The 15373-nt window shown below is 36.2% G+C and overlaps 1 protein-coding gene across 1 annotated transcript in view; it reads right to left on the bottom strand.

The window, feature by feature from the left end:
* LOC100705203 (cadherin-18) overlaps positions 1 to 15373 on the bottom strand; it is a 90190-nt gene that overhangs the window by 15715 nt on the left and 59102 nt on the right. The window contains exons 8-10 of the mRNA XM_003439302.5: positions 8240 to 8376; positions 5384 to 5505; positions 2819 to 2936 (exon numbers count right to left, since the gene is read on the bottom strand). Coding sequence (XP_003439350.1) covers positions 2819 to 2936; positions 5384 to 5505; positions 8240 to 8376 — 377 coding nt within the window. The remainder of the gene's footprint in view (positions 1 to 2818; positions 2937 to 5383; positions 5506 to 8239; positions 8377 to 15373) is intronic.

Here is a 15373-nt window from a genome sequence, read left to right as displayed (position 1 = left end):
ACTGCCCCTTTCACCTCACTATGCATTTACACTTTGATACTCTCTGCTGTGAAGAGCATCATTTTATTTCTAAAGTTCAAAACCATAAAATACCCCTGATGTTACAATAAAAAACAAAGAAAGGCAAAGAACAAAGCAAAGAATTACTGTCTCGCTGTGACAGGTTGATGTTGTCCTTTTTCTTAGCTTTGCATTAATGAATAATATTAACATTAACAATATTAATAATAATGAGTTGTTTAAAGAGTCACCCTCCCACTGTGTTTGGTATATTCCAGGTAAGACACTCAAGATAAAAACACTTCCACAAAGAAATCATTAATTATGGCTCCTTTGGCAAGTGTCCTTTCTCCTCTGTCTCCCAGGTGCATCACAGGAACATCAGTTGACCAGAATCAACTGATTTCCAGTGTTTAAAGCTCGGATTAGTGACTAGCTGGTCACCCTTTCGTACAAGTGATCCAATACATGCAGGGGAAATTGCGCAGGTAAACAGTTGCGCAAACACTCACAGCTCCATACTACTTTGTTAGAGCGAAAGTGAATGAAGAAACAAAGTTTGCAAAAGTAAACCAGTCGAAAAACATTTGTAACCTACTGAGACACTTAACATAGACAGTTTAATCAAGCTAAGAAAGGAAAGTGGCTAACACTAAAGCTATCGAGAGCTCAGAACCAACCACAAGCCAGCAGCGAGCAGTAAAAGATGAAACCCATGAATAAAAATTCTGGAGTCAAGAGAAGAACTTAGCTTTGAAGCACTTAGAATAAAAAGTGAAAAGAAAAAGGGTCAATGTCCTGTTACCTGCTGAAGTTATAAACATATTGGAAAATGATGCGTGACAGAATCTGACATTAGTTTTGTTGTATAAATCTGAAGCACCTGCTTTTAAATGGTAAGGTAAAATATGTCAGGTAAAGGCAGGTGTACAGCAATTCATTTTCAGATCCTTATTTATGTTCCTTTTCAGTAGGATAACAATATTTTGTCAGTTGTGAGAGTAATAGAAGATCCTGGGGAAATCTCTTTGTTATGAAAAAGTTTCCACAGAGAAGAAGTTGAGTTTTGTTCATATATGCTGTCAGTTACTGTTTCTTAGAAATAAAACTGAAATCAGCAAAATTGGTATAGGCAAGTCACACTAAGAGTATATTTGAAATCAGCCAAGAACATTTTGTAATCAGTGCATGTTTAGTACAACTCCAAGAGCTAAGTTTAATCCTTTGTTCCAAACAGGAACTGGCCCAAATAGACTACTAAACAACCAAGCCACATGTCATAGAACTCTGTAGAGAGAAGCAACATGGCCCAAAGCAGAACCTAGATAGTACTGGTGTAGTTCTGGATCACTTTCTTTCAATTTTGTTTAGGTATGGGCATAAAATTTGAGCTTATACTTTAACCACATTAACCGCACAAGGTGCCAACACTGAAGAGTGCCATCAAAAATAAAATTAATCCACTGTGTGTTTCAGTAACTCAGATGCCAAGAGTGAAGCCAGGAAAACTTGTTTGCTCACAACATTTGGAGGAAGAAAATTATATACTCCAAATGAAGCCCTGCAGGCAGTTTGTCTGCACTGCTTTCACCCTTTGCCGAAAACTTTGGGCTTTATTACCTGGCAGGCTTTTAATGTGCACAAAAAACGGAATGTAACACCCTATGGTAAAACCCAAAAATGCTAAATATGGTCACTTTAACACGGCATATGGCAAATCAGCAAGATATGTTTTTGTGACAGTAGAGGTGTATGTCTTCATACCCTTTAAAGTGTCAAAAATAAGAACTATATTTAACAAGTGTTTTTCCAGGACAGACACACACACACACACATGCACGCACACACCGATATATCTAAAACAGTTCTAGGATTTGTAGCAAACTCAAAATTTCTGGCCTTCCTCTAAAAAACTCTTGCACCACACCACTTTCTGGAGGTTCAGTAGCTGACTGCAGAGCTGCTCTGTATGCATGTCGTGTGTAAAACTGCTAAAAAAAACAGGAGCCAAATTAACTACTTATACTGTGTATCCACTGAAATGTTTTTTGGAGCAGTGCTAAAGTCGATCTTTGCCCTGTTTGATTTATGTACCCCCTTAGGTGTGGAGGTGGGCAGGGAGTGAGGGATGTCTTTGAGTGCCACTTACATGAATGCAGCAAAACTTCCCCTCTGCACTTTAATGTAGTTGAAGTAGGCAAGGGAATTCTTGTGGTGGGAAGTAACTGGACCAAGGGCTAAACAGACTCATCTCTGGTTATCACATTGATTTTTTTGATCTCTCTCATACTACCTTCCTCTCTGTTTTTATGCCCCTCTCTGGCTCAGAGATTCATCTGGAGTGCTGTGAACTCCTCTTCTCAGTGGGAAACTGTGAGATCTTCAGGCTGAGAGCTTTTAAAAGCCCTGTGATTGCAGACCAACCCAGGGCTAGGTATTCCCCTAAGACTGAAATTGTTGCCATGGTAACATCCACTGTTGGCCCTGGGCTGGAACAAAATAATGCACACAGGAGGTGGAAAGAGAGTGCCTGAGCAGGTAATCCATTTGACAACACAATGCTCAAACATGCCAACCCTCTATGGCGCTTATGTTTCATGCAAACCTGACTCACAGTAGGTACTACTGGCAGCATTTGAGTCTTCAGATGCTTACCATACCCAGCTGACAGAGAGAATATTTTTATTGCACCTCCAAGGTGCGGGAATATCAGTGCAGCTTATTGGATCTCCAAGCGTGAGCAATGAGGATATCTCTCTGTAGGCAGAGTGCAAAACTCATAATGAATGCAAACAAACATATTGATCACTTTGATTACCTTCATTGTCCTTAAGGGTAAAGTTGGGATTAACTGGTAGCTGGCTTGGTGAAGCAAAGGAAAACCGCTGTCCGTTGGCAAAGTCATCCTTATCCACTGCTGTGACAGTCTGGATCACCTGTTGTTCACAAGACAAAGGATAAATCATGTTCCAGAGACAACACCTGCAACATTTAATTATCTGCCACACCGCTTTGAAACACTAACTCTGATTGCACAGAGGACAAGGAGCTGATTTAGGTTCTCTAGCATGTCTTGTGATTTGTTGATCATAATTAGTCACAGTCAAGAGTGCCTCTGACCTACAGCCAAACGCTCATGTAACTATTTTTTCTTTACTTGTGTGCGGTGCCCGAAGGAGACTATCTAGTTGTGACACTTGCATCTGAGAGCTTTTGGCTTGTGCAAGGGGGAGCTGGAATCTAACAATGAAAGGCGTGCTCTCGGGGCAACCTTACTGCCACTTCTGTCAGATTACTACGCTTAATTGGTAAAAGACACAGTGAGAGCGAGGAGAGATTGTGTTGAGAGAAAACAATGACCTGATACCCTCTGTCACCGAGAAAAAGTTTAAAGTGTGAGATTAGGGGCGTACTGGTGTACTTGCTCAAGCCTCTGTCCTTTGTGTCTATTTGTACTTATGTGGATGTCATGCTTGACAGAGTGGCTGAGTGGAGCGGAGCTCTCTTTCTTCTAAGGGTTCAAAAGCTAAGTTCTAATTGCTGTTGTTTTAATCAGTGTCGGAAAAAAAAGACATGCTAAAAAGATCATTCTTAAAACTCAGTGGGATGTTTGCAAACAATATGGAGCTATACAATTTGCTGTCAGCATGAAAATGTCTGCATGGTTTGATAGCGGGTGCAAATTTGTCTTCCATTAATCCATTGTTTGGCAGATAGTGACAATCAGCTCTTATTTTAGGCATCTTTTGGGTTGAACATGTCCAGTGATCTTTGATCTAATTAGGAAATTAGTTTAGTGTAAATAAATAAATAAATCCTACATGTCACAATCTCAAATTATACACCAGAACAGCCCAGTGTCTGCTGAAGTGAGAATTCATACTGAATTTGTTGCATTGAAAGAGTCACCTGCAAAACTAAACAGCCCATCTTGAAAAGTGCTATCATCTCTGCTTTTCTAAAAGTTGTACATGTATGCTGCCTTACCACTACCTAATGTAAGCTTTATGCCACAACTGCACTAAATTAAAAGTACTGCTAATTACTAAACTCGTGCTTCATGTTTATGTAATGATTAATCCACCAGTATGTGCAAGCTCTTTAATTTAAATTACATTTCTACTGCTAAGATGTAATTATTGTTGTCATTCATGGATTTTCAAATATACAGTTTTACAAAAAAAGCCAAAAATTAGTAAAAGCACATTATTACTGTTATATTATAATTCCTAAACAGAAAAAAAAGTGTCTTAGTAGCTGAATGTAATTTTTAATTTTCAACATGTTTCTAAAATATTTGTGTTTTGTTACTGGTCTAATAAATGTGTTAAGCACACGAGGTCACTTATACAAAAGTCAGGCATTTTTACTCCTTTAGCAATTGGCCAGTATTGCTGGAACAGTTACTCATTTTTGTATTTTAACCATGGGACACCTCAAGCTTTAAAAAAAATCAGCTCAAACTTAAATGCACTGTAAAAAAAAAGAAAAGAAAAAGAACTAAAAAAAAAGAACTATATAAGAACCAGTTCCAACCATTTACAGTGTACCACTAAATATAACTTTAGGTGTGATAAAATGTTACTTCTTTATTAGCAAGAGGTATTGTGTCAAAATTTTGATTGTCATCTTCCAACAAATTCAAAAGAAAAAAAATCTAATTGCTGTGGTATTAAAAAGAAATACAAACATATTCTAAAACATTAATGAGAAGCTCAATTTTTCAAATGCATTGTCTTCTGAATAGTGGTATCCCGCTGTCTCATTCAGTGCATTATAATACTTACCAGTTAATCCCCTGAGCCAAGAGCCCTCAGGCAACAATGTAACCTTAATACAAATTTAATACAAACTTTAATTCGAACTTTTCTTCAAACTTTACTTCCAACAGCTCAAAACTATTAAAAATGTATTTAGTTGTGTCTTCCTAGTCTTTACTTCATCATCCTTTGCCGAACCAGCCTTTCAGCCATTTTCCATGCTGCTGATCGCGCTGTATCTCAAAAACCTTCTTAATTTGAATGAATCAAAGACTACTGAGCGCAAATTGGAATGAGCTTCGATTTAGAGCTGTCATGGTTTGCTGCTGAGATACTCATTTTGAATGAGGGATGATTAAGCAGCTCTCTCCAGTGCCTTCGCAGTCTCTTATTGCTCAGCTCTCGGTGAGCAACCCAAACTGCTGAGGGAAACAACAGTTCGGTGCAGAATTCATGTAGTCAGGGAAATGACTGTGCTTAATGGACAGCGCTCAACACTTTACTTCTGAGGTGTTTTTGACTTGAAGGAATGTTTTAATGTTTGAAGTCAGAGATGAAGAGGAAAAAAAAAAAAACGGAAATACGTGTTTTTGTGTTTTTCTAGGCGAGTCCCCGACACTTACCTGTCCCGGCCTTGAGCTCTCGCAGACAATAACTTCCTCATCTGTTGCTATTTCTGGTGGATTGTCATTCACATCGAGCACCTGAACAGTTACAGGAACATGACTGAGAAGGCTGGGATTGTCTAAAGCAGAGAAATATAAGAAAAAGAGAAAAGAGATAAAAGCCAAGTGTGAGCCTTAATAGCAAAGTGAAACATCCAACATTTCAAACTAGGACACACTGTGCTCTTCCTGTTAGAGTGTTTATGGGTTTTATACAAGCACTGAGGGGTGCAATGCTGCACAAATCCACTTTGTTTATTAAAATTGATATAATCATGGCATTTTTTTCAGTTGTAGTTCTTGGTTATAATACATAACCCATTTTACATGCAAAATATTCAAAATATAAAAAAAATATACTCAATGGTTAATTTTTAAACTCAATTTAGTGAAACTGCATTTTTTTACAATCTGTGCAATGTGAAGAACATTAGTATTTACAGGATGTTACAGGTCCAATAGTGCAAAATTGTCTAAGAAAAAGGCTTTTATGACCTAAGAAGACCACCTGAAACAGCACCAGTACTAAGCAAAAAAAAAAGCAAAAAAAAAGGCCCCCAAAAAAAGCAGGGCTAAATTTACTGTTATAATGCAAGTGTCTAAAAATGGCAGATTGAGCTACTCTTATGACTGGGAGTATACAGGTCACATGTAATTTTTCTCTGGCCCCACAGCAAGGGCCCTTGAGCAATCTAGTTAACCTCAGCAGCCTGCAGCTCCTCTGTCACTGACAGAAGAGTTGTTTTGTAGCTTCCAGGTGCGAGTATGTTTTACATTATGAGTGTACCAGAACAGTGCTGAAAAATAGCATGCTTCCTCAGCAGAACCTTCAGTGAAAGATAAAAAAAAAAAAAAATACATATATATATGTATGTGTGTGTGTATATATATATATATATATATATATATATATATATATATATATATATATATATATATATATATGTATGTATATATATATACATACATATATATTTGACTTTGCACCAATGCTATTCCAAGACAATATTTCCACCATAAACTACCAAATTAAACCCCCAAACACTAAAATGTTATTTTATCATACGTTCATCCTCTAATTCACTTTCTCAGTTTGGACAGTCCATCTATTCCCACGGCTTTTCAGGATAAAATCTCTACAGGATGGTTCACAGTGAACTGTTTGGTGCTTTGTCTCGATGACACTGTGTCCTTGCTCATTCAAAGAGGTAAAAATTTATCATTCTGCCTTTTGACAGTGTCTTGGCATGTAACTGTATCCTTGAATACTAAAGAGAAGTTAAAAGAAACATTAGCATTCAGATTCCCACTCGCCTGGCAAGAGATTTGCCTAATTGTGATTACAAATTATCCAAGTTACCTGATAGCAATTGGAGTTAGAGGGGCATGTATTGATTTAATTAATTTTCACTGCAGGAAAGGACACTGAAACAATTGAGACTAATTTGATTTTTTTAGTTAATTATAAGAAAAAATTATACTCCACATTCTAATCAATATGCAAATATTATCCTTCACTGTTGTTTTCTCGAGTCTTCAGACTGTTAATTCCATTACTTACACTGGACTGTTTAAATCTGTTGATTATTTTTGTATTGCTGTTAATAATCCCATTTAGGCATCTTGGTGCTCTGAGTAAGACGTGGATAGAAATATAAACAGTCCAACAACTGCACACCTTTTTTGGTCAACTACAAAACTTTAATTACTGAACTTTAAGCAGTTTTCTTAATAAGATTAGAAAAATAATTATTTTTTTTATTTTTTATTTACCATTCAAATTACATTAGATTTTTGCAGCATAGCTCAAAAATCTTGCGGTCTGTATGTCAAAATAAGAGGAATATAAGATTTTGTATGACTATATATGAATATATGATTTTGTGAAATAGTTTTCACTTGAGGATCTGGATAGAACAAGTATTGACAAAATTACAGTACATAATGTGTTTTTGTATTCTTTCCAAACATTTAATATAGAAAATTAAATAATTGCTACAAATCTGCAGCAGTGAAAGTGTCTATTAACATACACTGTACTGATGCACCTTCAGATAAGATTATCTACATACACTTTTTGCTCTGTAGATAAATGGAAGCTGTTCAGTGCAGATTCATGTGCTCATTCCTTTTGGAACCTTTCTTTTGGTGATATTGATTTGGACTCCAATTTTACCCTCTGTCTGAGTATATGATCCCCGCAGGGTGTCTTGTTATCTGGTGGGAGAGCATTTAAGAAAAAAACAAACTCAGGGTAGAACTACAGCACACACCTATTTTGTAATTTCTGCTTTTTGAATCATCTTGCTGTCATGGCACAGAACTCAACCATAATTTGAATGCGATTCTGATTTATAATGTCTCTTATTAGCTTGAGGCAAAACAAAGCAAGAGTGGAAAGATTGATCAATCTCTTGAGTGCCTCTTTCAACCAAATGCATTACAGTATTTTCAAGTGTTTATGACTGTTCAGTTGATTATGTGCAGTGCATTTTGCATCTCCCAATTTGCTTATTTACCTTTAACAAAGGGTACATTTAATTTTTATGGATTTATAAACCAAAAAATCCACTTTGTTAAATACAATAACTGTAAAATTAAACTTTAATTAACTACCTGAAATTGTAGGGCTACAAGAAAAGGCAAGTTGTTACTTCATATAAGCTTTGTTAAGATGAAGCATAGCAAAATACAGCTGGTATCACCACTACCCACTCATGAACATTCACATAAGAGTAAACAGATGTACCAGTGGCATTACATGTACTCACTCTTGTAAACATTTTGTATACGTAAAGCAACCTGGGTACCTACCAACCTCCGAGGCCATAACAGTGATGTTGTGCCAAGGCATGTCTTCCCTGTCCAGGGGCAGTGTTGTATATATAACTCCACTGTATTCGTCGACTCTGAAATAATTTATACCTTCCTCTTTTCTGTCCAAGAAGTATCTATTGAAAGAAAAACAAGATTGTATTTGATGTCATGTATACATTTGGAATGTGCAGTACAAACCCACAGCGAAACCCTCTGTTAGAGATGTCAGTGTTGTCAGGATAAGGATATCTACACACTGTTCTTTACATTGAGATGTCATCCAGTTTTTTTAAAATGCTAATATCTTATTGTATTCTTAGAAATTCAAAAGTTAAATAACCAATTTAGTGCTAAACAGACTTGAGCATAAATGACAACTACTCTTCACATGGCAATAAGTCTGAACGCACCCCTCACTTCTTTATATTTTGCTAGTAAAAAGGTGAATAAGAGCAGCAATTTATTTATTGTGCATTCATACAGAGAAATACATTATATAAGGCAAACGCAGAGTTTGTCCAATTCTACAAATCTCCCAGTTCTACTAAGTTTGAAGTAAATATTTGGTACGACCACCTTTATATTTCATGCTTGTTCATTTTTTTCTATCCAGGTATGTGTGTTTAGAACCACTGTTGAGAAATGACACCATTGCCAGTCAAATCCTTCCAGATGGTTTTGCATGGTAGAGTCCTTACCTCTGTGCATAATGACCATTCAAACCAAAAACTTCTAAACCTGCTGTCAGTTCCTGTTTAATTTGGCGTACCTCAGTCTTTTCTTCCTGTTTCCCTTAGTTTTTGGACAGTCACCCTTGCCTTTTCCTGTTTCTTGAGCCTAGAGAACTGTTGGTCAAGACCACTTTAAAAAATTACAAAAATTACAAGAAGGTCTTGGAAGCAAAGCATAAAGAAATTAAACACTAATTTCTTAAACACTAATCTAACTGGACATTTCAGTATTTCATTAACACTATGCCACAGCAACATGTTTATCAACAACCTAAAATCTCTGAAAGTCCCATATGGAAAAGATATATATAAATCTTATAAAGTTTGTATCTGTCTTGTGTGAAACTTGTATGAAAAGCATACAAGAGTGAAAACAGATATAAGATCCCTTGAAAAAATATATAAATGAAACTTGTATGTTTTGGATACTTCCTAAAACAATATATGAAAGTAATGAGAAAGTGGCCACTTTCATGAGTAAATCATATAAGCCTTATATGATTCACTATATGAAGTAGGCCAAATCTTATGCAAGTCTTTTATAAATTTTTACTATTTCTTTTCCATATTGGGTGCCATTCTGTACTAATTTTGTTCTTTGTTTCCTATTCTGTGTGTGAAATACTTTTAATGTATAATAAAGAATTTTAAAACTTTAAGTATTTACTTAACTTGCTTAAATTGCATAAAGTTAGATGGCTTGTAAGAGACATTAAAACAAAACAAAAATATATGAGGTAAAATCACAAAAATCAAAACTACATCTACTTAGCTAGTCTTGTTTTCCATCCCTTTACCATTCTCTGTGCTGCTGCTACTTTTAGATAATTCTTATTTAGTCCTGTCCTGACCACTTGCACATTTGAGAAGCTTGCTGGATCTTACCCAATGTGACAAGACAGCAATGCTTCAACTTTAATGCCATTTTGAGGAAGAGGACAAACTTGCAGGGAGCCTAATCTGGTGAGTACAGCAGGTGGCATGGAAAGATTGTTTCGGCAAGGCCGAAAAGCTCTTGTATTTTCATTGCCTTCTGCTATGGTAAACAATGGCCCACACCGCATGTTGTGCTCTTCCCAGATGCCTTAGGACATTACAGCTGTACCCTGTTTTAACAATCTGACCTCAGGGGATGAATTCCCTGTGCACAACTCTGTATTTGGAAGAAATAATGATGCTCATGGTCAGCTCCTGACCTTGTGTGCCACCTTTAGGCTTGGCCACCGCATTCATTCATGGAAAACAAATAAAAAAAACAAACAAGAAAAGAAACAAGTCTGGTGTCAGAGTCCTGGAGCTTTTATTACCAGTGATTATTCTAGAATCGTGACATTAGAGGGTTAGTCTGACACAGTGTTTGCTCTAGATGTTCATTGAGGTGAAATTGCAAATGCAGAAGGGTAAGTGGCTAGAAAAATCTAAAATCTGCAGGAACGTGTGAAGCGGTCCAGAGTTGCACAAGGAACAGACATTTCGCAAAGAGGAGATCGGCAAAATTTTAATAAATTGTTACCACGCTGGAATTCCTCTGGTCATACAAAAAATAACTAAAATAAGATGACATAAATAAACTCTTTTAAAGCTGATTCCTCAAGTTTGCAACATTTTTCCAAGATAATCTTGATAATGTGATTAGTGGATTTAAAAAAAAAAAAAACTCTAGGAAGCTCCTTTAGACCCACAGATGACAATACACAACCACCATCACTGAGCAATACTGGTCAAGCGTACACCAATCCATCCATCTATTTTCTGGTTATCCAATTCAAAATCGCCAGGCCGTGGAGTCTATCCCTGCTGCATCTTTGTATATAATTCTTTTAGTATCCTTTTCAGTACCAAGTTATAGAAGAAGCCTCAGGATATTATGCAAGGGCATTGTGTTTTGACCCTGGCCTATATTCTACCAAGCCAGAGTGGAAACACTATGCAACAAATATTTATTTGCTTTTGTTTATGTCCATTTTATGTAAGAAAAAAACAACAACCGGAAAACAAAACCCTGAATTAATAAGATTTAGTAAAGCACAACAAGAACAAACTGACACACTGAAGTGACTGAAGTAGAGAGGCAGCATGAGCCAAAGGAGACATATTTATGCTCCTGTGATTTTCAAAGCCTGGTACCTCCACTAAAGCACATGAATAGAATAATCCCTACAGCTTTTAAATGGACTTTAGGTCTTGACAGAATGTTCTGAAAATACACATTTCTAAGTCAAGAGCAATTATCTTCAATATTTAATAATGACAAAAGGCAGTGTTCTCCTGGCAATGTTTACACTCTTGTAATGGCTTTCTAGCAACAGTGTTATCAAACTGAATGCAAAGGAGTCTGTGGAATACAAAGCAGAAATGAGCTCCAGTGCTTCTCAAGAGTTCAAGCACTAAATGAGCATTGACTACGTATTCCCTAATTTATCTCGTAATGACCTATTTATACCTTTAATCCAGCATTCATTCTCCTGTGCAATATACCCTTAAGTCGACAATTTTCAATCGACATGAGAGGTAGAAATGCAATGGGTTTACTGATGCCAGGATTGCATTTATTGAATATTTTAGCTGAGATTGCCAGTGTTCCTGGAACCCCCAGTAGTAATGTTGTCATGATTTATTTAATTTTCAGGCTCATAAGAGCATGACATCCTTTCAGCTGTAAAAGTAAAGGTCTTCAGAAGAAAAGCATATTGTTTGATGGCATGTCAGAAAAAAGAATCCACTTTAATATCATTATTTACTGTTTTATCATTTTGTGTTTATTTATTTATTTTATTCCCACAGATAACCAGTGAAAGGTACACAATGCACAACACTAAAAATATGTTTTGTTCTGTTTTTTTTAATATAAACTACTCATTTAACCTAAGATTTCAATTTATACAGAGTGTTTAAAAATGGTAAAACACTATAATAATTAAGTGACTTGTTTGGTAGATTTTAGTGGTATTTCACTGTTTCCCGTCTTAGTTGATGCAGTCAGTTAATACTGGCTGAAGATGGGAATCTGTGCTATGAGTAATGGTAACTAGGCCAAAAAACTTTTCAAAACTATTCCTAATAAATATGATAATGTATAAGAGCAATCAGAGGTAAAGACCTCTGGAAAACTCATTTGATTATTCAGATGTCAATTTCAAACCATTTCCCAACATTTCAAATGTCACTTCAATCACATATTTATTTCATTGCATGCATGGGCAGACTTGTGATGATCAAAGAGAGGCAAACACTGCTGAATTTTATATTCTGATGCAGACACAAGAAGCAGGGGCACATTTGTTTAGCTTTCAGTGTTCAAGTGGATGTTATCAAAATACTTCCTGCTGCCTTCTTCTTTACATGATGAACAGCGCAAGTAATGTACTGCGGGAATGGACCAGGTATTCCTCAAGGAACACATGGAAAAGTCTTTCATATGTAGATTACCTTTTTGTTTACTACAAATCTTTCACAGCTTGTCAAGATTAATACATGAATCAGAAAAATCAATCTTCACCCTATGTTTTCCAGACGTTTCAAACTGTACAACATTCATCAAGGACGACGAAGCTCACCTCATGCAAAACAGGCATAATTAGAGATGCTGTGATAGGGAGTTTTATGGCTGATTAAGTTAACGGATGTCATATCTGTGTGGTGCGACTGACACCAATACAGCAAGTGATAATATTATCCAAAAGAAACTTTGAAAAATGAATAGAATAATGGACAGAGGGAAATAATTCTTTTTTACCACTCCAATGCGAAAAGGAATTTAGTATCCCAATTAAAACCATAATGCTGTTTGAAACCAACTCCAAAATGTAAGTTTTTAAAAAATATATAGTTTCTTTTCTACAATAGACCAGCTGTATAGCTTTGAAAATACTCTTCAAACCTGGACTTGATTATTTTTGGTATTTTTAAGATTCTCTTGATCAAAAACCATCATTTATATGTAGACTTGTGAAATCTGAACTAACAAGGAGAAAAGTAAAGACTAATGATTGCATAGTTTTAAATTTGTGAAACCCTTACTTTGTCTGTGACAACACAAATGCCAAACAGTTGATTAATTAGTCTTGGTCGGATTAATCTTGACCTGTTTGCTTTGGTCTAGATGTGAAAAATAAGGCAGAATAATGATTAATGAGCTGAATGATATAATATATTTCATATATTATGTTGAGCTCTGGATACAATGCCAGGTAACTCAAACAAACCTCTGCATAGAGTTGGTTTTGTTATTATTCCAAAAAAGGTTCTGACTGGTAATTCATCTTTGCTGGAAAAGAAGCAGAAAAATCCCAACATAGACTTAATAAAATGGAAAGAAATCCAAAATGTTTCTAAATTAAATAACCTTTCTGGCATGAAAATTCTGAGTGAAGTTTCAAAGGTATGAAGAACACAGCCTGCCTAAATAGACGGTGTAGCTTGAGCAGCACATTAACAGGGCAGCAGCTGTCATGTACCTTGCACTCACAATTATAGCAACATCTCTGGTGCTCCATCTAAGTCAACACAGGAAGCATTCAGGCAGAGTATGAAAGGAAAAATCCTGTATTTTTAAACCTCCACCCTCCATTTCTTAACTTTTGGGTTCTGCATTATTAAAAGGGACAAAAATATTTAGAATTATTTCAGTATTGGCAACTACAAAACAGTCGTGATACAATGCCATGGGCCAACTGTCCACTTAGTAAAAGTGGTTATAACTGCCATAATAGGTTTTGATTGTAATATAACAAAAGTCTCATTAAGAGGGACACGCCAACCTAAAACTAAGGTGAGTGAGAATTAGTGAGAGCAGACAATGTGGAGTAACAATACTGTACATAGTAAAGACAATATATGCTTTCTATATATAAATATAGAAAGGTTAGATTAAAACAATAATAATAATAATAATAATGATAGCTTGGGGTTTGGGCAGCAGAGTGATCTAGTGGTTTGCACAAATGTCTCACAGCTAGAAGGGACACTCGTATGTCCTCCTAGTGTCTTGGTGGATTCTCTCCAGGTACTCCAGCTTTCTTCCACAGACATGACTGTTAGGTTAAATGATTATTTTAAACTGGCCGTAGCTGTGAATGTTAGAGTGATTGGTGACCAGGGTGTATCCAGCGCAATGCCCTACAGCAGCTTCAGCCCAACCATGACCCTGAACTGGATAAGTGGATGAAGACTGATGGATGGATGGGCTTGGGGGTTAAGCAGTTCCACATTGTAAGTGCCTTTTAGGGAGCAGTGACTTACTGAATTTACATGTATGTAAACGCTCCTGTATGTGCACATTTCATTGCTGACAATTGTGTTTTCATTGGTGATTTCGACCATTTTGATACCTCAGTTAAAATAAATGAAAATGCATGACATGAAAATGTCAGTTTTTGAAGTAAACTATTGCTATTCATTGAGGGTTTGAGAGTAACGAAATTTCTATTCTCTGTATGTCCTGTACATGTGGTAGAATTGACAAATAAAGTTGACTTTGACTTTGACTTTTGACTTTAAACCTGTTGTGATTTTAGTGTTTTCTCTCATATTCGTATTTCTGTCATATTATTGATGTGATTAGAGTCAGTACATGTAATTTCTTGCTTCTGACAGTTTTTTCTACTCTTGGGTGTATGATGTCAGTCTGTATTTATGTCTAATATCGTCACAACTTGGCCACCTGCTTTTCAAGTCTTTCATTTGCTAGGGCCAGCCAGTGAGAAGGTTTTTAAAGGGAGACTGTCGTAATGGAAGAATAGTTGTTTTAGATAGTGTGTGTAAACATCATACATCCATTTTCAAATTACCATCCAAGCAAGTGAGTAGTAAAAATAAGGACATGGACAAACACTTCATGGCGTTCTTTGCTCAGTAGTGGACTCATTCCAAGCGTTTCTGCCCTTTTGATTAATTTTAGATGGAAAACTAGATCCTGGGATGTATGTAGATATAAATAAGCCTCAATCATAATGTGGCTACTGTGGAGTAATAAAAATACATAATAAAGGTTTTGGCTCATGTTTACAGTTGTTATAGCATGAGTAAAAGTTTTCATTAGCTTTGTCCTTGAAGTTGATGGTTTGAAGCATCATTTGAAGCCAGCCAATGGATATGGAAATGGAAAGTACACTTGCAATTGGTCACTGTCCTGCAGAAAAACAAAGTGTGTGTATTAATATCTGTGGCCTTCACCAGCTCCACCCATTTCCCTGGCACACCTTACAGACATCAACTAAACACCTGCAGCTGTATATTTACTGAAATTCTCCTGCTGGTTATTTGTTATACTGCTCCTTCAGCAGCTGTTGGAGTGTGTGACATACTACCAATGTACAAATAAGACTCTTCTTGTGCCAAAGTTTCTCCTCATCTATTAGTCAAACTTTAAAATCAACACACTGTAAAAACCTTGCTATGT

The sequence above is a fragment of the Oreochromis niloticus genome, linkage group LG9 (genome assembly GCF_001858045.2).
Source record: "Oreochromis niloticus isolate F11D_XX linkage group LG9, O_niloticus_UMD_NMBU, whole genome shotgun sequence".
Classification (NCBI taxonomy): Eukaryota; Metazoa; Chordata; class Actinopteri; order Cichliformes; family Cichlidae; genus Oreochromis; species Oreochromis niloticus.
Note: the sequence above shows the minus strand (reverse complement) of the source record. Positions and strands in the feature narration are given on the sequence as shown.